At 35.1% G+C, this 18,147-nt stretch overlaps 1 protein-coding gene across 1 annotated transcript in view; it reads left to right on the forward strand.

Annotated features, from left to right (window-relative positions):
* The window catches only part of LOC122479521 (sperm-associated antigen 16 protein-like), a 556,036-nt gene that overhangs the window by 14,494 nt on the left and 523,395 nt on the right, over window positions 1-18,147 (forward strand). Inside the window, exon 2 of the mRNA XM_043573372.1 lies at window positions 16,947-17,139. Within this exon, the coding sequence (XP_043429307.1) occupies window positions 16,947-17,139 (193 nt within the window). The remainder of the gene's footprint in view (window positions 1-16,946; window positions 17,140-18,147) is intronic.

The following is an 18,147-nucleotide window of genomic DNA, read 5'->3' on the forward strand; positions in this document are numbered from 1 at the left end:
AATATGAATACAAATTATGAATATGAATTTTAGGAGTCTTAAGAAAATTATACAAAGGAAAAGCTTTATTTCTTATATATCTCAAGAAAGCTTATTTCTTAAAAGTAATTTTTAGAAACAAACTTATTTTTAGAGTTTAATGTTTCATATTGTTTGAGAAATTGTTTTATGAAACTAGTTATGGAGAACCACATAATCCATAGTTACTAATCCATGTGCTTGGCCCGCATTATAACCATCTACAGATCTGTAAAAGCAGCAGCAAACCTAAAAGCACAAGGCACATTAGAAGCTACCTAGGTAGGTACTTTGACGAGGATCAAATTCGGCATGCCCAAGATTATGAAAAACATGTTAAGACATGTTTAGTCTTCCTAATGAGTGTCTTTTTCTTAAGATTTGGAATTTAGAGAGCCAGTAAATGCATACCTTTTTTCCTTGGCCAACTCAAGATCTCATTGAGACCTAAACCCAGGCCTCTGAAAGATGGAGATAAAATATTAGCTTTTACTGATAAAAATTAAATTAGAGGGATATTTCGATATGTGGCCACATTCACCTTTTTACTACTCTACTCTTGCAAATAGGCTAACCTTTTGGGGCATAGATAATGCTGAGTGATAGTTGGCCTATCACACAGGGGCCTATCCTTGTAATGTACAGCACATAGGAACTGAAAAAGTGTGTTCACTACAGGCAGTGAAGAGACAGAAACTAGAAGGAACTGAGCACTATGAAGTTAACTCTTTACTCCAAAGTTGCCATGTGGCCATACAGACAAGTTTTTCCTGCATTCTCAGAAAGAGTGAGTGATGTTGTAGAGAGGGGCTAGGAGTATAAGCTTTAAAGGAAATTCCTCATTAAAAACACAAAGCCTGGTGACAGGCTTCCTTCTAACAATATTTTATTATTTTAGTAATAATTATAGTTTGATAATTTTAATTATTTTATTTACAGCCATTTGTAAAAGTTATAGATTTTTCATAGTTCAGAGCAGCCATTTTGGGTGGCAGTAACATTAGGAATAAGAAAGCTAAAACGTAAAGGTCAAGGAACCAGCCGCCTTCTAATTGCTGTCCTCATATCTGCAGACTGTCAGAGAACAGAGAACAAGGAACACTCATTTTGCATAAAGATTTTCTACTTCCCTTGACATTTCCAACAAGTCAGTAGCATGGCCAAATGAAACCTGAAATAATGGATGGGAAAAGTTAGGTGGGAGGACTATCCAGTGCAAGAGTTCCAGCTCAGCCTAATTAAGATTCAAAAATCAGATGGAAAAGATGAAGGCAAAGAAGAACAAAAATTACAAGGAAATCGTGATAATTGTTGAAAATGAATGAAAATGGTGACTTCCGTTGTCTCTGATTTCTAACAAGACTGCAGGGACTTGCAGCAAAATGTTTTGGAATTTCTAACACGTAAAAAGATTATTAGGTCAAAAAAAATAATTCACATGAAATTTGAAAATCATTTTATATAATGTTCACAGTATCTACCAGTTTTCAGAAAACTAAACTAAATGCTTCAGATTACAATCCAGTAACACAGGAAGGATATCTTATATTCTCCTTGTCCTGTTGGTTAATGAAATCTTGAACTCACAGTAAATAGTCAATAAATGCTAATTGATTATGGATAAGTTGTAGGCTGTAAGAAGCATAGATAATTTTTAAAATTAGGGTTTTTTTTAAATATTTATTTTTGAGGGAGCGTGAGTGGGGGAGGCCCAGAGAGAGAGGGGGACAGAAGATCCGAAGCAGGCTCTGTGATGACAGCAGCCAGCCAGATGTGGGGTTCTTGAACTCATGAACTGTGAGATCATGACCTGAGCCGAAGTCAGACACTCAACTGACTGAGCCACCCAGGTGCTCCTAAAATTATTTTTTAAATATTCAAAGCTATAGTCAAGTTTTTACTGTCTTTACCAATGAAGGGGAAGCAATGTAATAAATAGGAAGTACTTTTTAAAAACAATTTTTAGTTATTCATCCACATGTTATATAACTGCTTGAAACTGATCTGATTTCCAAGTTAAAGGTTGTCATAGGATAATAATAAAATAATTTTGCATACATGGCAATGCAGGTAAATTGAAAACACAGGTTCTCAAATATTTACTAGGTGGCAGTGAAGAATGACACTGGAATTCAGCATTTTTCACAATGCATGTATAACATGGTATATATCCAAACAGAAAGTCTTTTTGGCCCTAAAGTCCAGTGACTATGACTCTAAATGCTATGATTTATACAATAGATTAAATACTTTCTCTTATTAAAACTGCCATAGAAAACAAATACATATGATAATAAATTAAAAAAAGTGTTTAAGTTGTTAGTATTTTATTTTACTCTTAATCATAAGGAATACAAAATTTAATACTACAATCAAAGTTATTTATGCAAGAAATGCTTTTGTTATTTCAATAGCAGTAATTGGGGTAAATGTAAAAAGAACCTTTTGTTTCTGATTCCATAAAAAGAATTTCTCAAACAGCACAAAGTATAAAATAATGCATCTGTGTTCGTTAGTTTTTTTTTTTTTTTTATCCTAATTCAGATGGTGGCGGGGGGAAGCCATAAGACCTCAGTGATGTACATCAATAAGTATTTAATGCTTGGGCATCTGAGATCATCATCTAGGCAAGTCTACTGTTTGTAGCTAGATGTTGGTTCTTCTAGTCTTGACTATACTTTTATGTGTGGGGGCAGCTGGTAGAAAGTGAAAATCTGGACATCTTAGTTCCACTCCATGTTTCTCTCATCCCCCATTAGGCTAGGAAAGGTACATTCTTGTCATGATGATGATAGAGGGCAGAAGAGATAGCAAGCCTAATCTTACAGATACTCTTCAAACCTTTCCAAGTGTGCCACATTTACTAACATGTCATTGGTTACTCCCAGTCACATGGGCAGGTCTACAGTCACAGTTGGAAGAGATACTGCAAAGTTACACTGCCAAGGGACTGAACACAGGAATGAATTGTAGATACAATAGCAGTGATCTTAAAAGCTGATGTTTATCTGTGTTCTACAGAAGTAAATATTTCGTGGAGTGCCTGGGTGGCTCAGTGGGTTAAATCTCTGACTCTTAATTTGGCTCAGGTCATGATCTCATGCTTGGTAGGATGAGGCCTGTATGGGGCTCCATGCTCTCAGCTTGGGATTCTCTCTCTCCCTCTCTCTTTCCCTCTCTCTCTCCTCAAAATGAATAAATAATACTTAAAAAAAAAAAAACTAAACACATTTCAGAAGAGAAATAAATGTAAAATTTGAATGAAACTATTACTGTAAAGTTGCAACTATGTGAAAAGATCCAGTTTATTCTTACAGATACTTTTATCGATGTTGCTAAAAAAAAGTAAAAGAAAGAAAAAAAACTAGTTTTAAGAGTAACTCCTAACTATATATATGTGCATGTGTGCGTGTATATACACACATACACACACGCACATACATTTATGTATGTATGTATGTAAGTATGTTGGAGCCATATATTTTCATCATGAGAATAACCAAAGGTTATTTGGGGATAATAAAAAGCTACTTACTGTAAAACATAGTCATTAGTCAGATGATTTATGTGAGGTAAATTAATGTCTTAATCATTTTTCACAAGTGAAAATATATCAACTATCATAAATATAAAAAAAAACTGTCGTGGTTCTTAAAAAGGTTGAAAGCTATTTAAAAAAATTAATTTCATATATATTTGTTAGGAAAAGAGAGCTTATCAACAATCAAATATTTTTCCAATCTGATAAAACCAATTGAAAACTGAGAAGAAAAGATTTAGTGTGTGTATATATATATTTTTTATGTTTTATATTTATATTTTTTATATTTATATATATTTATATTTATATTTATATAAATATATTTATTTATATTTATATATATTTATATTTTAGTGTATATATATATATATATAATATGGTACAATATAAAATAATATTATGTATCTATGTATATTGCCACTAAAATTACCTGCCAAAAAGGCCTAAAGAAAATTCTCTTAGAACAAGATGGACTTTAACATTTCATTGGGGAGGAAATTAAAGTATCTTGTTTTATATCCCTTTCTTTGCTTACTGTTTTTCTGATTTAATTACAGTGTTCTTGTGTGATTCAAGACTGATAAAAATCTCAAGAAAATCAGTCATGGCAAAAAGCTATGTTCCTTCTGGAATTTTGATTAATTTGACACGAAATAATATACTTATAAAATATTAATGGTTTTGTTTTCATTGGAAACAACTGATCTAAATCAGTGAGACCCCTTTATATTAAATTTAAAATATTAGAAACTATAATTTCATATTCCACGAAACAGACCAATAATGTTCTGAATTAAATTTAATTTCCTTTGTTACTTTAAGACTGTGTCACTTTCCTATTGCTGCTATAACACATTACCACAAATTTAGTGACTTAAACCAACATACATTTCTTATCTCATGGTTCTGTAGATAGGAGTCTGGGCAGGCTGACTGGGTCCTCTGCCTGGCATCTCACTGGGCTAAAATCTAAGCATCTTAGTAAGACCGTCTTCACTCTGAGATGGAATCTGCTTCCAGCCTCATTCAGATAGTGGACAAAATTCAGTTCTAGATACTTGTAGGACTGAGGTTCCTTTTTCCTTGCTGGCTGCCAGGGTAAGAACAATTCTCATCTTCTAGAGGTCGTCCACATTCTGTGATCCATTTTCCCCTTCCTTCAACTTCAAAGCAGATAAGGTGGATCAAATCTCATGCTTTGAATATCTCTGACTTACATATCTGTCTCTTTTTTTTTTTTTTAATGACTGCTGTAATTAGATTAGACCCACCCTCCAGGGTACTTTTCTTACTTTAAGCATATTCCCAGACTTCAAGGATTTGGACATTGTTGGTTCATAACCTCCTTGAGGGCTTTCTGTATGTCATCTGAAATCAACTCCCGTACTCAGAGTTCAGGAAGAGATTGAAGAAAGAGGCAACCCCCTCCCGGTTGGTAGTTGTTTTAATAATCAAGGAAACTTAACATACAAGCCTTGTCTTCAGTGGTGGCAATACGAATAGATCCCTGAGCCCACCTGCCAAATCTTAAAAGTTTATATAGAGGACTTAACTGGGTTCAGTCATGTATATCATGCAGATATTCTCCACACCACATCACTGTCTCAAAGCCATGTCCTTGGAGCAGCTTCTGGTAACAGGAAAGACAAACAGAACCCACATTCCAAGGACAGGAGAGGGAGTGAGGAGGCTATGACTGCCCGAGTTCAGCTCACGGGTCAACCAACTCTCATGTCTTTTGAATGACCTCCCCTTTCAGACATGGACATCTTTAGGAGATAATTCTGTTTACAAGAACTCACTAAATATCTACTATGTGAGAAAGAGCTGCCAAAACTATTTAAAATAAGAATTGGAATAGTTAATTTTATTGAACACCAGGAGCTGCACTAAGCACTATTTATGAATTATTTCATCTAATCTCCTATATGAGCTAAAGGCACTTATTATTCCTATTTTAAGGAACAGGAAACCAAGGCTTAGGTATCCTCCAAGTGCTAAGTTGAGTAACACAGACCACAACCTTTAGAGTAACTGCTATGTAGAGCTCCATTGCTTAAACTATTGCTGTGATTGTCTTAACCAAAAAAGAAAATTATCATAACATATGAAATTCCTTCTATTTCTGTCAAACTAATAACATGCTATAACAAAATAATTTCCTTTTGCCAAAATGTTCTAGAATAATAATGATTATTTTTTAATTTTTTAAATGTTTATTTATTTTTGAGAGAGAAAGAGAGAGAGCGCAAGAGAGTCAGAGTGCGAGCAGGGGAGGAGCAGAGAGAGAGGGAGTCACAGAATCTGAAGCAGGGACCAGGCTCCAAGCTGTCAGTGCAAAGCCCAACGTGGGGCTGGAACCCACAAACAGTGAGATCATGACCTGAGCCGAAGTCAGACATTAAACCAAATGAGCCACACACGTGCCCCAAATAAGAATGATTGTTATTAACACATTTGCAACTTTGTGTTTAGAACTGCCAGTGCCTAACTTGACCTAAAATAAAGTATTTCTCATGATTATCTGCCCACATCATTCTTTTCTACCCTTCGGTTTGAAATCTGCTTTATTGCATTAGCAATATTGATAAAGATGTGGGGGAGGGGCATGGAAGCAGCTGATCTGTGTAGAAGAGGATGGAAATATATATAATAAGTGAAGTCATTAAATCAGGTGAAATTTTACAGGTCACTGAAAACTTAGATTGAGAAAAGATAAAGCAGAGTGCTCAAGCACACAAAACCTTAGCCTCAGCATTCTTATACCTACATGATTGAGGTAAAGTGGAAAACAACACACAGGAGAAGGCTTGAACAAGAAGGATTAAGGGCTTGATAAACACTGCAGCAAACACGTACCACCTCTCCTGGTTGCTCTTATAGTGAGATTCTTTTCCTTGCTAAGGATTACATAAATAAACAAAATGTTCAAATGTCAGTTGTATATTCACACCCACATGCCTGCACATGTATGTGCACACACACACACACAATGCAAAAAGTAACTGAAGGCAGAGCCATATGGTATAGGGAAGCTTTGAAAAATTTTAAGAGGGTCTCTGCTGCAGATGTTAAATATGCATAAGGAAAGTAATTTGAGTTATTTATAAAAGGAGGTTCAATTAAGCTGTATCTTCAGATAATTGGGAATGGTACATACCTTTATTTCTCCCACGAATTGGTAGAAGTAAAAATAGATAATATATCATGGAATTGAATATGCAGTTGTTCCTGTTCTTTTATTTATATATATTATATATATATTTATATATATTATATATATTTATAAATATATTTTATACATTTATATATATTATATATATTTATATATTATATATATATTTATATATATTATATATATTTATATATTATATATATTTATATATATTATATATTTATATATATAATATGATATAATATGTAAATTGTGTATAATGTATAATTATTTATAATATATAATATAATATGTAAATTATACACACACACACACACACACACACACACATATATATATAATTTTATAGAGAGAAAGCAGGAGAGAGGACAGAGGGAGAGAGAGAGAGAGAGAGAGAATCCCAAGCAGGCTCCATGCTCAGTGTGGAGCTCCACACAGGGCTTGATCCCACAACCCTGGGATCATGACCTGAAATCAAGAGTCTGATGCTTAACCGACTGAGCCACCCAGGAGCCCCCAGTTGCTCCTGTTCTGACTGTAATATTGGTCTGAGTGTAAACAGAAACTCCAGTGCTTACCTGAGATTCTAGCAGGTTGCTGCTTGGATTGCTCTCTGTCCCCTTTTCTTACCCAAAGTGGGTAGGTAGGAAAAGAACAACTAGCCAATATACCCGTTTTCATTTCTGTCTCTCTCACATGGAGAGGAAGGAAGATGTCAGTAGCATTTACAACCTAGAGGCGAATTCATATGAATAAAAGATAAAACAGCACCCTACTGCATGGCAAATTATCAAGACACATTTCCTGTCGGTTTCTTGCTTTTCTAAATCTGTCATTGTTTGGACCTGTAGGGTTTAAGTCCTACCGTCTTAGGTGTTTACCAGTTCTCACTTTGGCCCAGTTGGCCACCTAATTCCACCCCGTGAACTTAATTTTTCATTGTATTCATCAATTCTGGTCGCCAACCCTGAACTTAATTTGTGATTTTTAAATAGCTTTACTGAGATTTTTTGTAGCTGAGTTTTACTCCTGTCCCTTCTTCCTCCCACATTCACTGGGAAGATCAGGGGCTCACTCATGGCAGCTCCAGCTTCCCCTCGAACATCCTTAGTTACATATAGTGAGTGCCACACTAGGAAATTAGTGCCATTTCTTGTCCCCGTCAGTCCTGCTGCATGGACTCTGACACAAATGGGCCAGGGTGATATAAACACAGTCTTAAGATACTTTTTAGTATAGAAATTGATATTCAGAATGATCTCTATAATTTATGATAATTTCAACATGTTCCTTAAATTCCAAAACATATTTGTAAAAAAGTGCTAAACTTTACTATTTCTCAAAAATAAAACAATCAAAAATATTTAATTTTGGCTTTCTAATTTATTTATCAAATATGTACCAAAAATAGAGCTGGTAGTGAAACATCATTACAACCCTCACATTGGCTTGGTGGTTTCTAATAAATTGGGCCACATTCAGAACAGAATTCTGTACTATAGCATGTAAATTTACCTTAATTCCATATCTTAAGTAGTAATACTCCCAATTATTCCTAGATTATATATCTCAGTCGTATTTTTAAATATTCTCCTGGAAAAGAGATTTCATGATAGAGCTCTTACTGTGGGGCTGTTTGACTTTAGCTTAAAAAAGCATCTATTCTATGTCACTATTATACTAAGATGTGGAATGGAAAATTTTTATATTCATAGCTACAAAGGGTTCTTGTAAATTGCTGAAACATGAAATAACCAAATAAACTTTATTATTGAAATGGGTTTCTTAAGAACATAAATGTGTAATGTAACTTTCAAACCTGTTAAACCATAAAGAACTACAGTGATTTCATAACATGAAGCACAGTGTGTATAAAACTATATAGCATAAAATGTTCAGGTGCTAAAGTAACAGGAAGGTTCCAGGAGATATTTTCATAAATCTGAAAACAGTTAAACTGTTTTGATGATCTTCCTCCTTCCATTTACCTGAATAGCACGTCCTGGCTTCCTTTGTCTTTGGAGTTTATACATTTAATTTAGTTGAGTCTGTATTTTGAAATGGTCTTTCATATAGTAGAAACTTCAGCAAGCTCTAGAGAAAATTGAATGATATTATTCAGATTAGGAGTATCCTTTTCTAAGTTTTGTTTTATTTGATAAATAAAACAAGAATAAAGTGAAGGAGACAGAATAAATGATATCACATTTTTATGTGAGGATGACTTTTGTTCAGGGCCACTGGTCCCCAGGTCTTAAGAACTTTCATTTCAAAGACAATTGGGAAATGGCATCATTTATGCATTCGCGAGAGTGGGAGCTTCCCCACCCTGTGAAACAGAGACATCCAGTTGTGTAGATGAGGCCACAGTACATTTTGAAAAATTATTAGCATATTTGCATATATGTTGACTTTTCATAAGTGACTTTGAGTTGATTGTTAATGAAAAATCTTTACCTTTGCATGTGTATTTGGAGATTTTTGTCATATTAAAATACAAATCTATAAATCTCAATGGAGTGTTTATATTAGTATATAGACATTAGTATAACAAAATTAAGATTTCTCTTATTTATAAGTATGGAGTTGGTTTAATTTATTTAGGACTTTACTTGAAATTTATTTAACTTGAAAACTCTTCGTAGAAAACTTATTACATCTGAAATTAAAGAAAACTTATTTTAAAAATACACATTTGTGCTATGCAATTCAAAGAAAACAAAGATTTTGGGAAAGTTGTAGGGAACTGCTTCTTTGCATGAAGTGAGAAAAGCCAAATAATTTATATCTCGTTAAAAAGGATTTGGTTTAGTTTATCAACTGCTTATATGGATGAATGTTAAGATGTTACATAAGTTGTGTGTAAATTTGTTCTTTTTATATTTGGCCTTTTGAGTATCTACTGTGTAATCTAAGTCACTGCTTAAGGCCTTTCCCCACTGATGACCCAGAACACACATCCAGTCTTCCTTGCCTCACCTGTTGATGGTTGGATTAGCATTACCAGCCAGATATCAGGACAAAGAAAAAACTATTTACTCCAAATTTACTGTAAATATAATGTATATACAGTGTTTTCAAGAACATCGAACAAAAAATTAAAATAAAAAGGAGAGGTTAGCCTTTCTGACTACCATTCAGGGCATTATTAATAAGTCTGTAAACTGTGACAATGCCCACCTATTTAGTAAAAATAAAAGGAAGTGCTACTTTCCAGATCTTGACAATATAAATCCTACTTAGCTTTGAATAAAATCTGTAGTATCACAATTTTTAAATTTAAAGTGACAGAAAAGTATTAATATTTAATACTTCACATTTCCTTCATTGAATTCTAAAAATGAATGTGACCTGGTACCTTATTTTGACAGATTTCTAATTATTTTGTTTTGTGCATACATATGTTTTATGAGTTTTATTCCATTTTACTTTGGCACTTTTTAAAGTACACTTAATTTATTTAATATTTTTTATTGGTGAGAACAACTTTGAGTTGACACTTCCTAAAGACAATGATGAAAATCTTAGTAAGCTAAAGTGACATCTGTCATAGTAATGAGAAGCTATGTGTTAAATGGATTTACAGCCATTATTCTTAGGTTACTGCTGTACAGCTCTAGCTAAATGTCCTGGTTTCCTCTCTTGCTCTGCACTTTCTCATTTTCCATGTAGCAGCTAGAGATCTTTTAAATACTTACCAATTATATACCATTCTCCTACTTAAATGATCTTGTGATAAATTTCGGTCTTCTTTTCTCAACCTATGATGCCCTACATGATCTGGTCTTTGTCTTTCTACAGTTCCTCATCCATCCTCAACACAGCCTTCCTTGCCTGCTCCAGCAGTCCCCCTGGTCTTCTTGCCCTTGAATACACCAATTTCTTTCAGCCATTGTGCTTTTACATGCGCAGTCACCTGTACCTGAAATCACCTGCCCCTATATCATCCTAAAGATGCTTCTTCTTGCCATTCTGATGTTAGCTAGCATGTCATATCTTCAAGGAGGACTCCCCTAACCACTTCATCAAAAATAACACACCCCCTCAATCATTGCCACATCACTTTGTGTTTTTCTTATACTTGAATCATTTTGTTCAGTTATTGTATTGCTGCTATTTGTTTCCCTCCATTCATATGTAAACGAGTGAAATGATGAGGGTGATGCCCCTGTCTGTTTTGCATACTGCATCATAGGCTCATGATACATATTTGTCGAAATAATGAAAAAAGTCGCATGTTAGAGTGCTTTGTAAATCTCGATGCATATCCAATTATAAGATGCAATTATTAGCTAAGCAAGGAGACAAGTCTTTTATATATACTTGTCTGGGTAAGCTGGATAAAAACATATGTTATGTGTGAGGGTGTGCTGTCACTAAGGATAAGTAGCTAAGTGGTCACCTAAAGTTTATGGGGCACACATTTTGATATTGATTCATTTTCAAACTACTGTGCATCTTCTGTGTTGGAAATAATTAGAGCCTGTGAACTGAAGTGAAGGAAACATTTACAATGCTGAATAACCCAAAGTGAAGACAGGGGTATCTAATTAGTCTTTCTTGTGACAATCTTTTTTTTTGGATTAGTATTCTTCTCTTTGAAAAGTCTAACAGCGGTGCTTATGTCACTGACTCTACTGATAATTAATAGTGTTCGCCATACACCTACACATATTCCTTCCAAAATATTCTTGTGTAATGCCACTACCTGAAAGAACAATTTCAATTAGAGAGGAGAGCTTTTGAAGTATATATCATGTGGTCTTTTATAAGGAATATGTCCTTTTGTAAAATAAAAATCTCTCATAGAACATAATAGTTTATGTAACTTGCCTGGGGTATTGTTTAACAAAACATTTTATGGATGCTTCATCAGGACATGACTTGATAAAGAAGCAGAACTAGCATTCATCCACATTTTCTTTTTTTAAATCCCTAAGATGTTTTCCTGTACTATTTCCACCCTAGTCGCAAGCTTATTAACTTGGGAATGAGATGACAGGGCCTTTGTCTTTGAATCTTGTAATTATAATTAATAGTAAGTTAAAGGGAAGCAGAAAGCTTATATTCAAAGTTTAAAGTAAAATGACTTTGTGGCACTTAGGGCAGGTGCCAGGAAGATATTCAGTAAGAGCTCATTATTCTTATTAATTAGAACTTCAGGAAGACATCTTTGAGAAGCAAAGTCATTTTATGGTTACAAGAGGGACACCTCTATTTGTGGACCGAACTTGGGGAGAGGAACTGTGCTGTTCTCATCTCAGCAGGTCTATGACCTAGCAGAGGTTTTGCTCGATGGTCCACAACTACTTTGTCCCAGTTGTATACATGACGACAGGAATAGGAGGCAGTGTATACATACTGTCCACTGTTTCCCTCAATGCATTTCTTAAAATCATATCATAAAATAAACAACCACAGAACTTCTTTAGGTTTACCTGTGAAAGTATTATGTTTGGGACCTGCCTTTTTACCAGACGATTCGACATCAAATAAAGCCCAGCAGTGACCGATGTCTGTCAAACCACATGGAAACATCACTTATCTCTAAATATCTACAATTTGAAGTATTAAATTTACTACCCATGTTCTTTAAAAGAAGCATGTATCGTTTATAGAAGTTAACTACATGGAGGGCCAGGTTACGATGAAATTCAGTAGTATTGAATAATATAATAGCTAACATTTATGGACAGCCAACTATGTTCAGATATTGTTTCAACCACTTTACGTATACCAGCTTCTTTTACCTCACAACACCTCTATGAATGAGTTTTATTTTTCCTTTTCACAAATATGGAAACTGAGGCTGAGAGGTTATACAAAGTAATTAGCTATTAAGTTGTAGGCCAATATTCAAGCTAGGCATGCTGGCCTCAGTGACTCTGTGCTGTGGTAACATTCACTGAGGTTTCATTACTTTTTTACCACTACTCTAAGTCCTGTACATGTATTTACTTATTTAATACTCAAAAAAACCTCTGAGGTCTGTATCATATTCTTCCCATTTTTCAGATGAGGAAGCTGAGGAAAAGGCTAGTGAAGTGATTTATCTAAAGATGCCTAGCAAGTAAACACTGGAGTAAGAGTTCAAACTCACATCTTACTCTGGAGCCCACACTCTTAAATACTAGTCTACTCTATGCCATGGTTTCTGCTTCTGTTGTCATCAAAAAAGGAAAAGGCAGCTGAGGTTCTGAGCTCACTCTACTGAGAGACTTGGACTCTGGAGACATTCTGTTCATATGCATGTCCTCACTCTGTCACTTGCTGGCTTCATGACCTTAAGCAGATCACTTAACCTGTATGTGCCCCAGTTCTACAATCTGCAAGATGGGTATAATAGTAGACCTAACTCACAGGGATATTATGACCATTAAGTGAGTTAATGTTTGTAATTTTGTAATCAGGAACCTACTCCTATAAAGTGTTCATTATTTCTCCTATTCTTCAATGTCCTGAAAAGACTGATTCAGAGATAAGCAAAATGATAAAAGTTGAGGCCTGAATATACTGGGGAAATTCTCAGTGAAATAAAAGTCTATGGAATCAACGCTTACTAAATATCCTTCTACGTTTTCCTTTACAGAGTGCTTATGGAAATAGGTGGATAAAAATTCAGTGCCCTCTGAAACCTTGAAGTACATACAAGGCTCATAAAATTAACACCAGAGATAAGATCTTTCAGAAAGATCTTATTAAGTGCAACATACAATTAATCAGCACAGAAGCTTTATGCAGACAGGAAGTTGGAGAATGCTACTCACCTGGTTTTCCCTACAGCAGCAGAGCACTTTAGTTGTAAAGGGTAGGGTCCACTACAGCCTTTAAGACACTCAGAGGTCAAGGGGCACCTGGGTGGCTCAGTCAGTAAGCATGGAACGTTGGCTCAGGAAATGATCTCACAGTTCATGGGTTTAAGCCCTGCATCGAGCTCAGTGCTGACAGCTCAGAGCCTGGAGTCCGCTTCAGATTCTGTGTCTCCCTTTCTCTCTGCCCCTCCTCCACTTGCTTTCTAGCTTTCTCTCTCTCTCAAAACTAAAGAAACATAACAAAAAAAAGACACTGAGAGGTTAAGTGGTACCCAGCTCTGATATATACATTGATAATTCCTAGATGTGTTCTTTAATTCTATTAATAGGGACTAAACAACTTAAGCATTTGTGTGAAATAATAATATCTCCAATCTCTATAATGAGAATTTATCGATGTTTATAATATACACATATAAATAATAAACTATGAAAGACTGATACTAAGTAGAAGTAGCTAAAATCATGAGCTCCAAAGTGAGACTGTTGTGAGTTCAAAGTCAGCCTCCATCCATTACCACATGTGAACTTAAGCAATTTATATAATATCCCAATCTCTGTTTACTTAGTCACAGAATAACAAAACTAATTGTTAATAACTCAGATACTTGACAAGCATTTATTGAGTAGCTACTTTGTACCAGCCATTGTTGGGTTTGAGTATATAGCAAGTATACAGCAAATGGACAGACCTAAACCACTGCCCTCCTGAGCTTTCATTGAACTTGTAAAGATGAAAAAACATACCATTTCTGGTATATGTTCAATTTTCAAACAATGCTAGATATCATTGCTTTTAATTGACAATGAAGAGGAAGAGGAGGAAGATTTCAGATACCAGTGCCTCACTGCAGAGTTGACAATAACACTGAACTTAGGTACCTTGGGAAATATTTCTGGTCCATGGCCCTTAACTTGTGTTCCCAATCTTGATCTTCTCCCATATGGAGTGATCTGAATTGGGATTTGCTAATTTTCATAGGGGGTCTTTATCACTATGACCCAGTATTTGCTGGTATACTTATTCAGTGACTAATTCAATAACAAGTATTGATTGATTGGTTGTGATGAAAGCATTCTCTTCTGTATATGCTGGATATAGTTCTCTTCACTTAAAGACTCTTTCATGAATGAATTAAAATATATTCTTTAAATAATAAAATATTAGTTTCTTGACTGAAATTTGTCCAGAATGATTACAAGAAAACTCCTTTATAGATAGAGATATTAAAAAAAAAGAGTCCATGTTAGAAAAGAATTACATGAACAAAGAAGCCTGAGAGTGTGATAACTAGGATAAGACCATGTGAAGTAGAAGTGGATGTTATAGATGGTTTGGAGGAGGCCCCAAATTAGAAGAGATCAGGAAGAGCCTGGAAAAAAACACTTTCAAGACTGATTAACTACCAATGAGTTTGTTTATATTTTTTCCTTAACTTCTACAAATAGCTCCCCTCACAAAAGTCATTTTGGAAACTTATCTTTCAAAGTCCGTAAAGACATCAATGATTTTAGTTATCTTACTTAAAGAGGGTAATTTATCATCTAGTCAAGTGTGCATGTGTCTGCCAGGAAAACTGTGAGCCAACATATATCATACTCAGTAGCTTCAAGGATTTGGTTTCCTTTCTTCTATGTGTTTGAATATAGAATTTATTTCAATCTGGCCTTTTTTTACCTCTCATCATATTTTTCTTCTAATTAAGTTCTATAAATGTATCCTCTACCCCATTTGAGCTGTAATAAATTCCTTTCCTGAGTTGGTCTTCTGAAAGTCACAAACTAACATTGTGATGAATTGCAAAATGGCTAATTTCCCTTTTGTGTTTATTTTGAGCAACAGAATGCTGGGGAAAAATAGGGTCTCACTAGAAAGAGGGTCCCGGTCATAGTGGTTACATGCCTGTAAGTTGATTATTTCCAACATTGACTGACCCCAGCAGATTTCCAAAACTATATAGATCTAATGTGAGAACATAATTTTCCAGCCTCAAATTCTGGGATTTTAATCGTATTACTGGAAGGGATCTATGATGAGGAATGTTTTGCTCTCATGTAAGCCCTGGAGTTAATGATGTAGGTGTGGACTGAGACCATGATGTCATTGGGAAAGCAATTTCCTAAAGTCTACATTGCAGAAGAGAGAAACATGACCATTCATAGAATGGACTGTGGGAGAAGTGAATGTGTAATTTTTATCTTTTAAAGTCGTTTTCTGGGGGCGCCTGGGTGGCGCAGTCGGTTAAGCGTCCGACTTCAGCCAGGTCACGATCTCGCGGTCCGTGAGTTCGAGCCCCGTGTCAGGCTCTGGGCTGATGGCTCAGAGCCTGGAGCCTGTTTCCAATTCTGTGTGTCTCCCTCTCTCTCTGCCCCTCCCCCGTTCATGCTCTGTCTCTCTCTGTCCCAAAAGTAAATAAACGTTGAAAAAAAAATTTTAAAAAAAGTCGTTTTTTTTATTTCACTATATAGGCAAGTAAATGAATTATGTCTTTGATTTGAGATGGCTATGTTGAAATTGAACAATTTGTTGGTAATATATTGGCTAAAATTTTAATAGGTGCTTAACATTGGGCACATTTGTTCCTATTACATTGTAAAGCATAGATGAAACTCTATATAAATAAGATTAAAACATTGCCATAGATAAAATATCAGGCATTAACCTTGTAGACTCTTGATTTTAGAATGGTTTAACTCCAATATTTAAATAGCCACAATGATCATAGCCCAGTTCAAATAATACTGCTTAATGTGTTAATCATTAATTTTACATACTTCTTTCTCATTTCCCTCTATGCCTTTATAGAGTGGGAATTGCCTTATGCATCCTGAATTCATTACCGTAATTTGTGTACTGTGCATTGACTGAAGCCAATTTAAGTGGCATATTAACACAGAATTTGAGCTTCTTTGCTTTGTGTAGATAGTGGGCCATGGAGTTAATGTTTCATTTATAGTATTTGTTATAGAGCTGTGATAATGTGGTTATGATTCATGATCTCTTCCTGGATAATGTCTGATTTAAGATACACTGTAGTCTGAAAAGATTCTTGATTTTCTATAATAAGCATGCCTACTGGTTCAAATATCCTAACGCCAAATTATCATTGGCATAACTTTTCCTCCATAAAAGAAAAATCAGAATTATTATGTTCAAGTCAGGATTAAGACAGGAACATCACCTAAACCAATCATCTTATTTTACAAACGAGGAATCTGAGATCCAGTGAAGTTTGTTAGGTTGATGGTGATCGTGAGAGCCATCACCAAAGGTAGAACCTGGCTCTTTTGACTTCTGAAATAGTACTCTGTGAGCAGTCCTGTGGTCCTGCTTTGCTGAAATGCGATTGTTTGTTGTTGTTTATCTACTGTTGTTTTGTTTATTCAAAATGTGGAACAGTTTGCTGTTATCGCCTCATAACTCTCTTCTCTTATCTCTCCCTGTGCAGCATCATCATGCACCCCTGCAAAGACATCCTAATCTCCTGTGGGGAGGACCGCCTCTGGAAGGTGGTGGGACTACCCAAAGGCAACGTGCTTCTCACAGGATTTGGCCACACTGACTGGCTTTCTGACTGTTGCTTCCATCCCAGGTCAGTGCATACAATTCCCTGAACCTGTCTACTCTCTCCAGGAATGCACTTGTTTACTCTGCTTCTATCACTCTCCTGTTTTTTTTTCTTTTAACTACTTTATTTAAGTATGAATTACATACAAAAAAAATGTACAAAGTTAATATAAGCATCTTGGTAAGTTCAAAGATAAATATACATCCTTGAAATCACCACCACAGTCTATGCCATAAACATATCTATCATCTCCAAAAGTTTCCTCCTATCTGCACTATTATTAGTATTTATTATAAAATAATTCATGTAATGTATACCCTCTTTTTAAGTATATTGCACGATATTGTTAACTATAGCCTCTGCTGTAGGGTAGATATCTAGAACTTAGTCATCTCGTATAAATGAAAGTTTATAGTCTGCTGCCTTTGTACTTTTCTCTCTGCAACCCGATACCTTCCACTGAATTTTGAGACATGTAGAGAAATACTCTTGGGCTTTCATTATATTGACTTTAGATTGATTGCTTTTGATATTTGGATCATGTAAAACTTAGTCCACATGCTGATGCACTTAACAAAAGTGGTAAGTTTCCCAGGACAAGCATTATTAATGCTTCTCGTACACACAAGCTCTGACAAGACACATGGATTTCTAGTCAAGAATGCACACCAGTGTTTACTTTGCTTCTGGTAATCTTTAGGTTTTCCTCTTAGAATTAAGTTATCTACCAAAAAGAATCATAAGGCAATGATCAATTTCTTTGAAAATTTAATGACACTCAACATATTAAAGAGAAGAAAGCATCGAGCCCTATAATTTCTGAATTCACTGAATTTTGGCCCAGAGGCCAAAGGAACAGACATAAAGATTTTGTTAAACACTTAGATTCGGTATTTCTAGTGGTAGAAAGCTCTGCCCACACTTGTTCCTGGGGTAACTCCTAGTCCCAGGCCTGACCATGTTCTCTTGTTCATCATTACACTTAACATTTGTAAACGCTGTTCCATCTGACCCTAACAATCTCTGGTCTAG

The sequence above is a fragment of the Prionailurus bengalensis genome, chromosome C1 (genome assembly GCF_016509475.1).
Source record: "Prionailurus bengalensis isolate Pbe53 chromosome C1, Fcat_Pben_1.1_paternal_pri, whole genome shotgun sequence".
In the NCBI taxonomy this organism is placed as follows: Eukaryota; Metazoa; Chordata; class Mammalia; order Carnivora; family Felidae; genus Prionailurus; species Prionailurus bengalensis.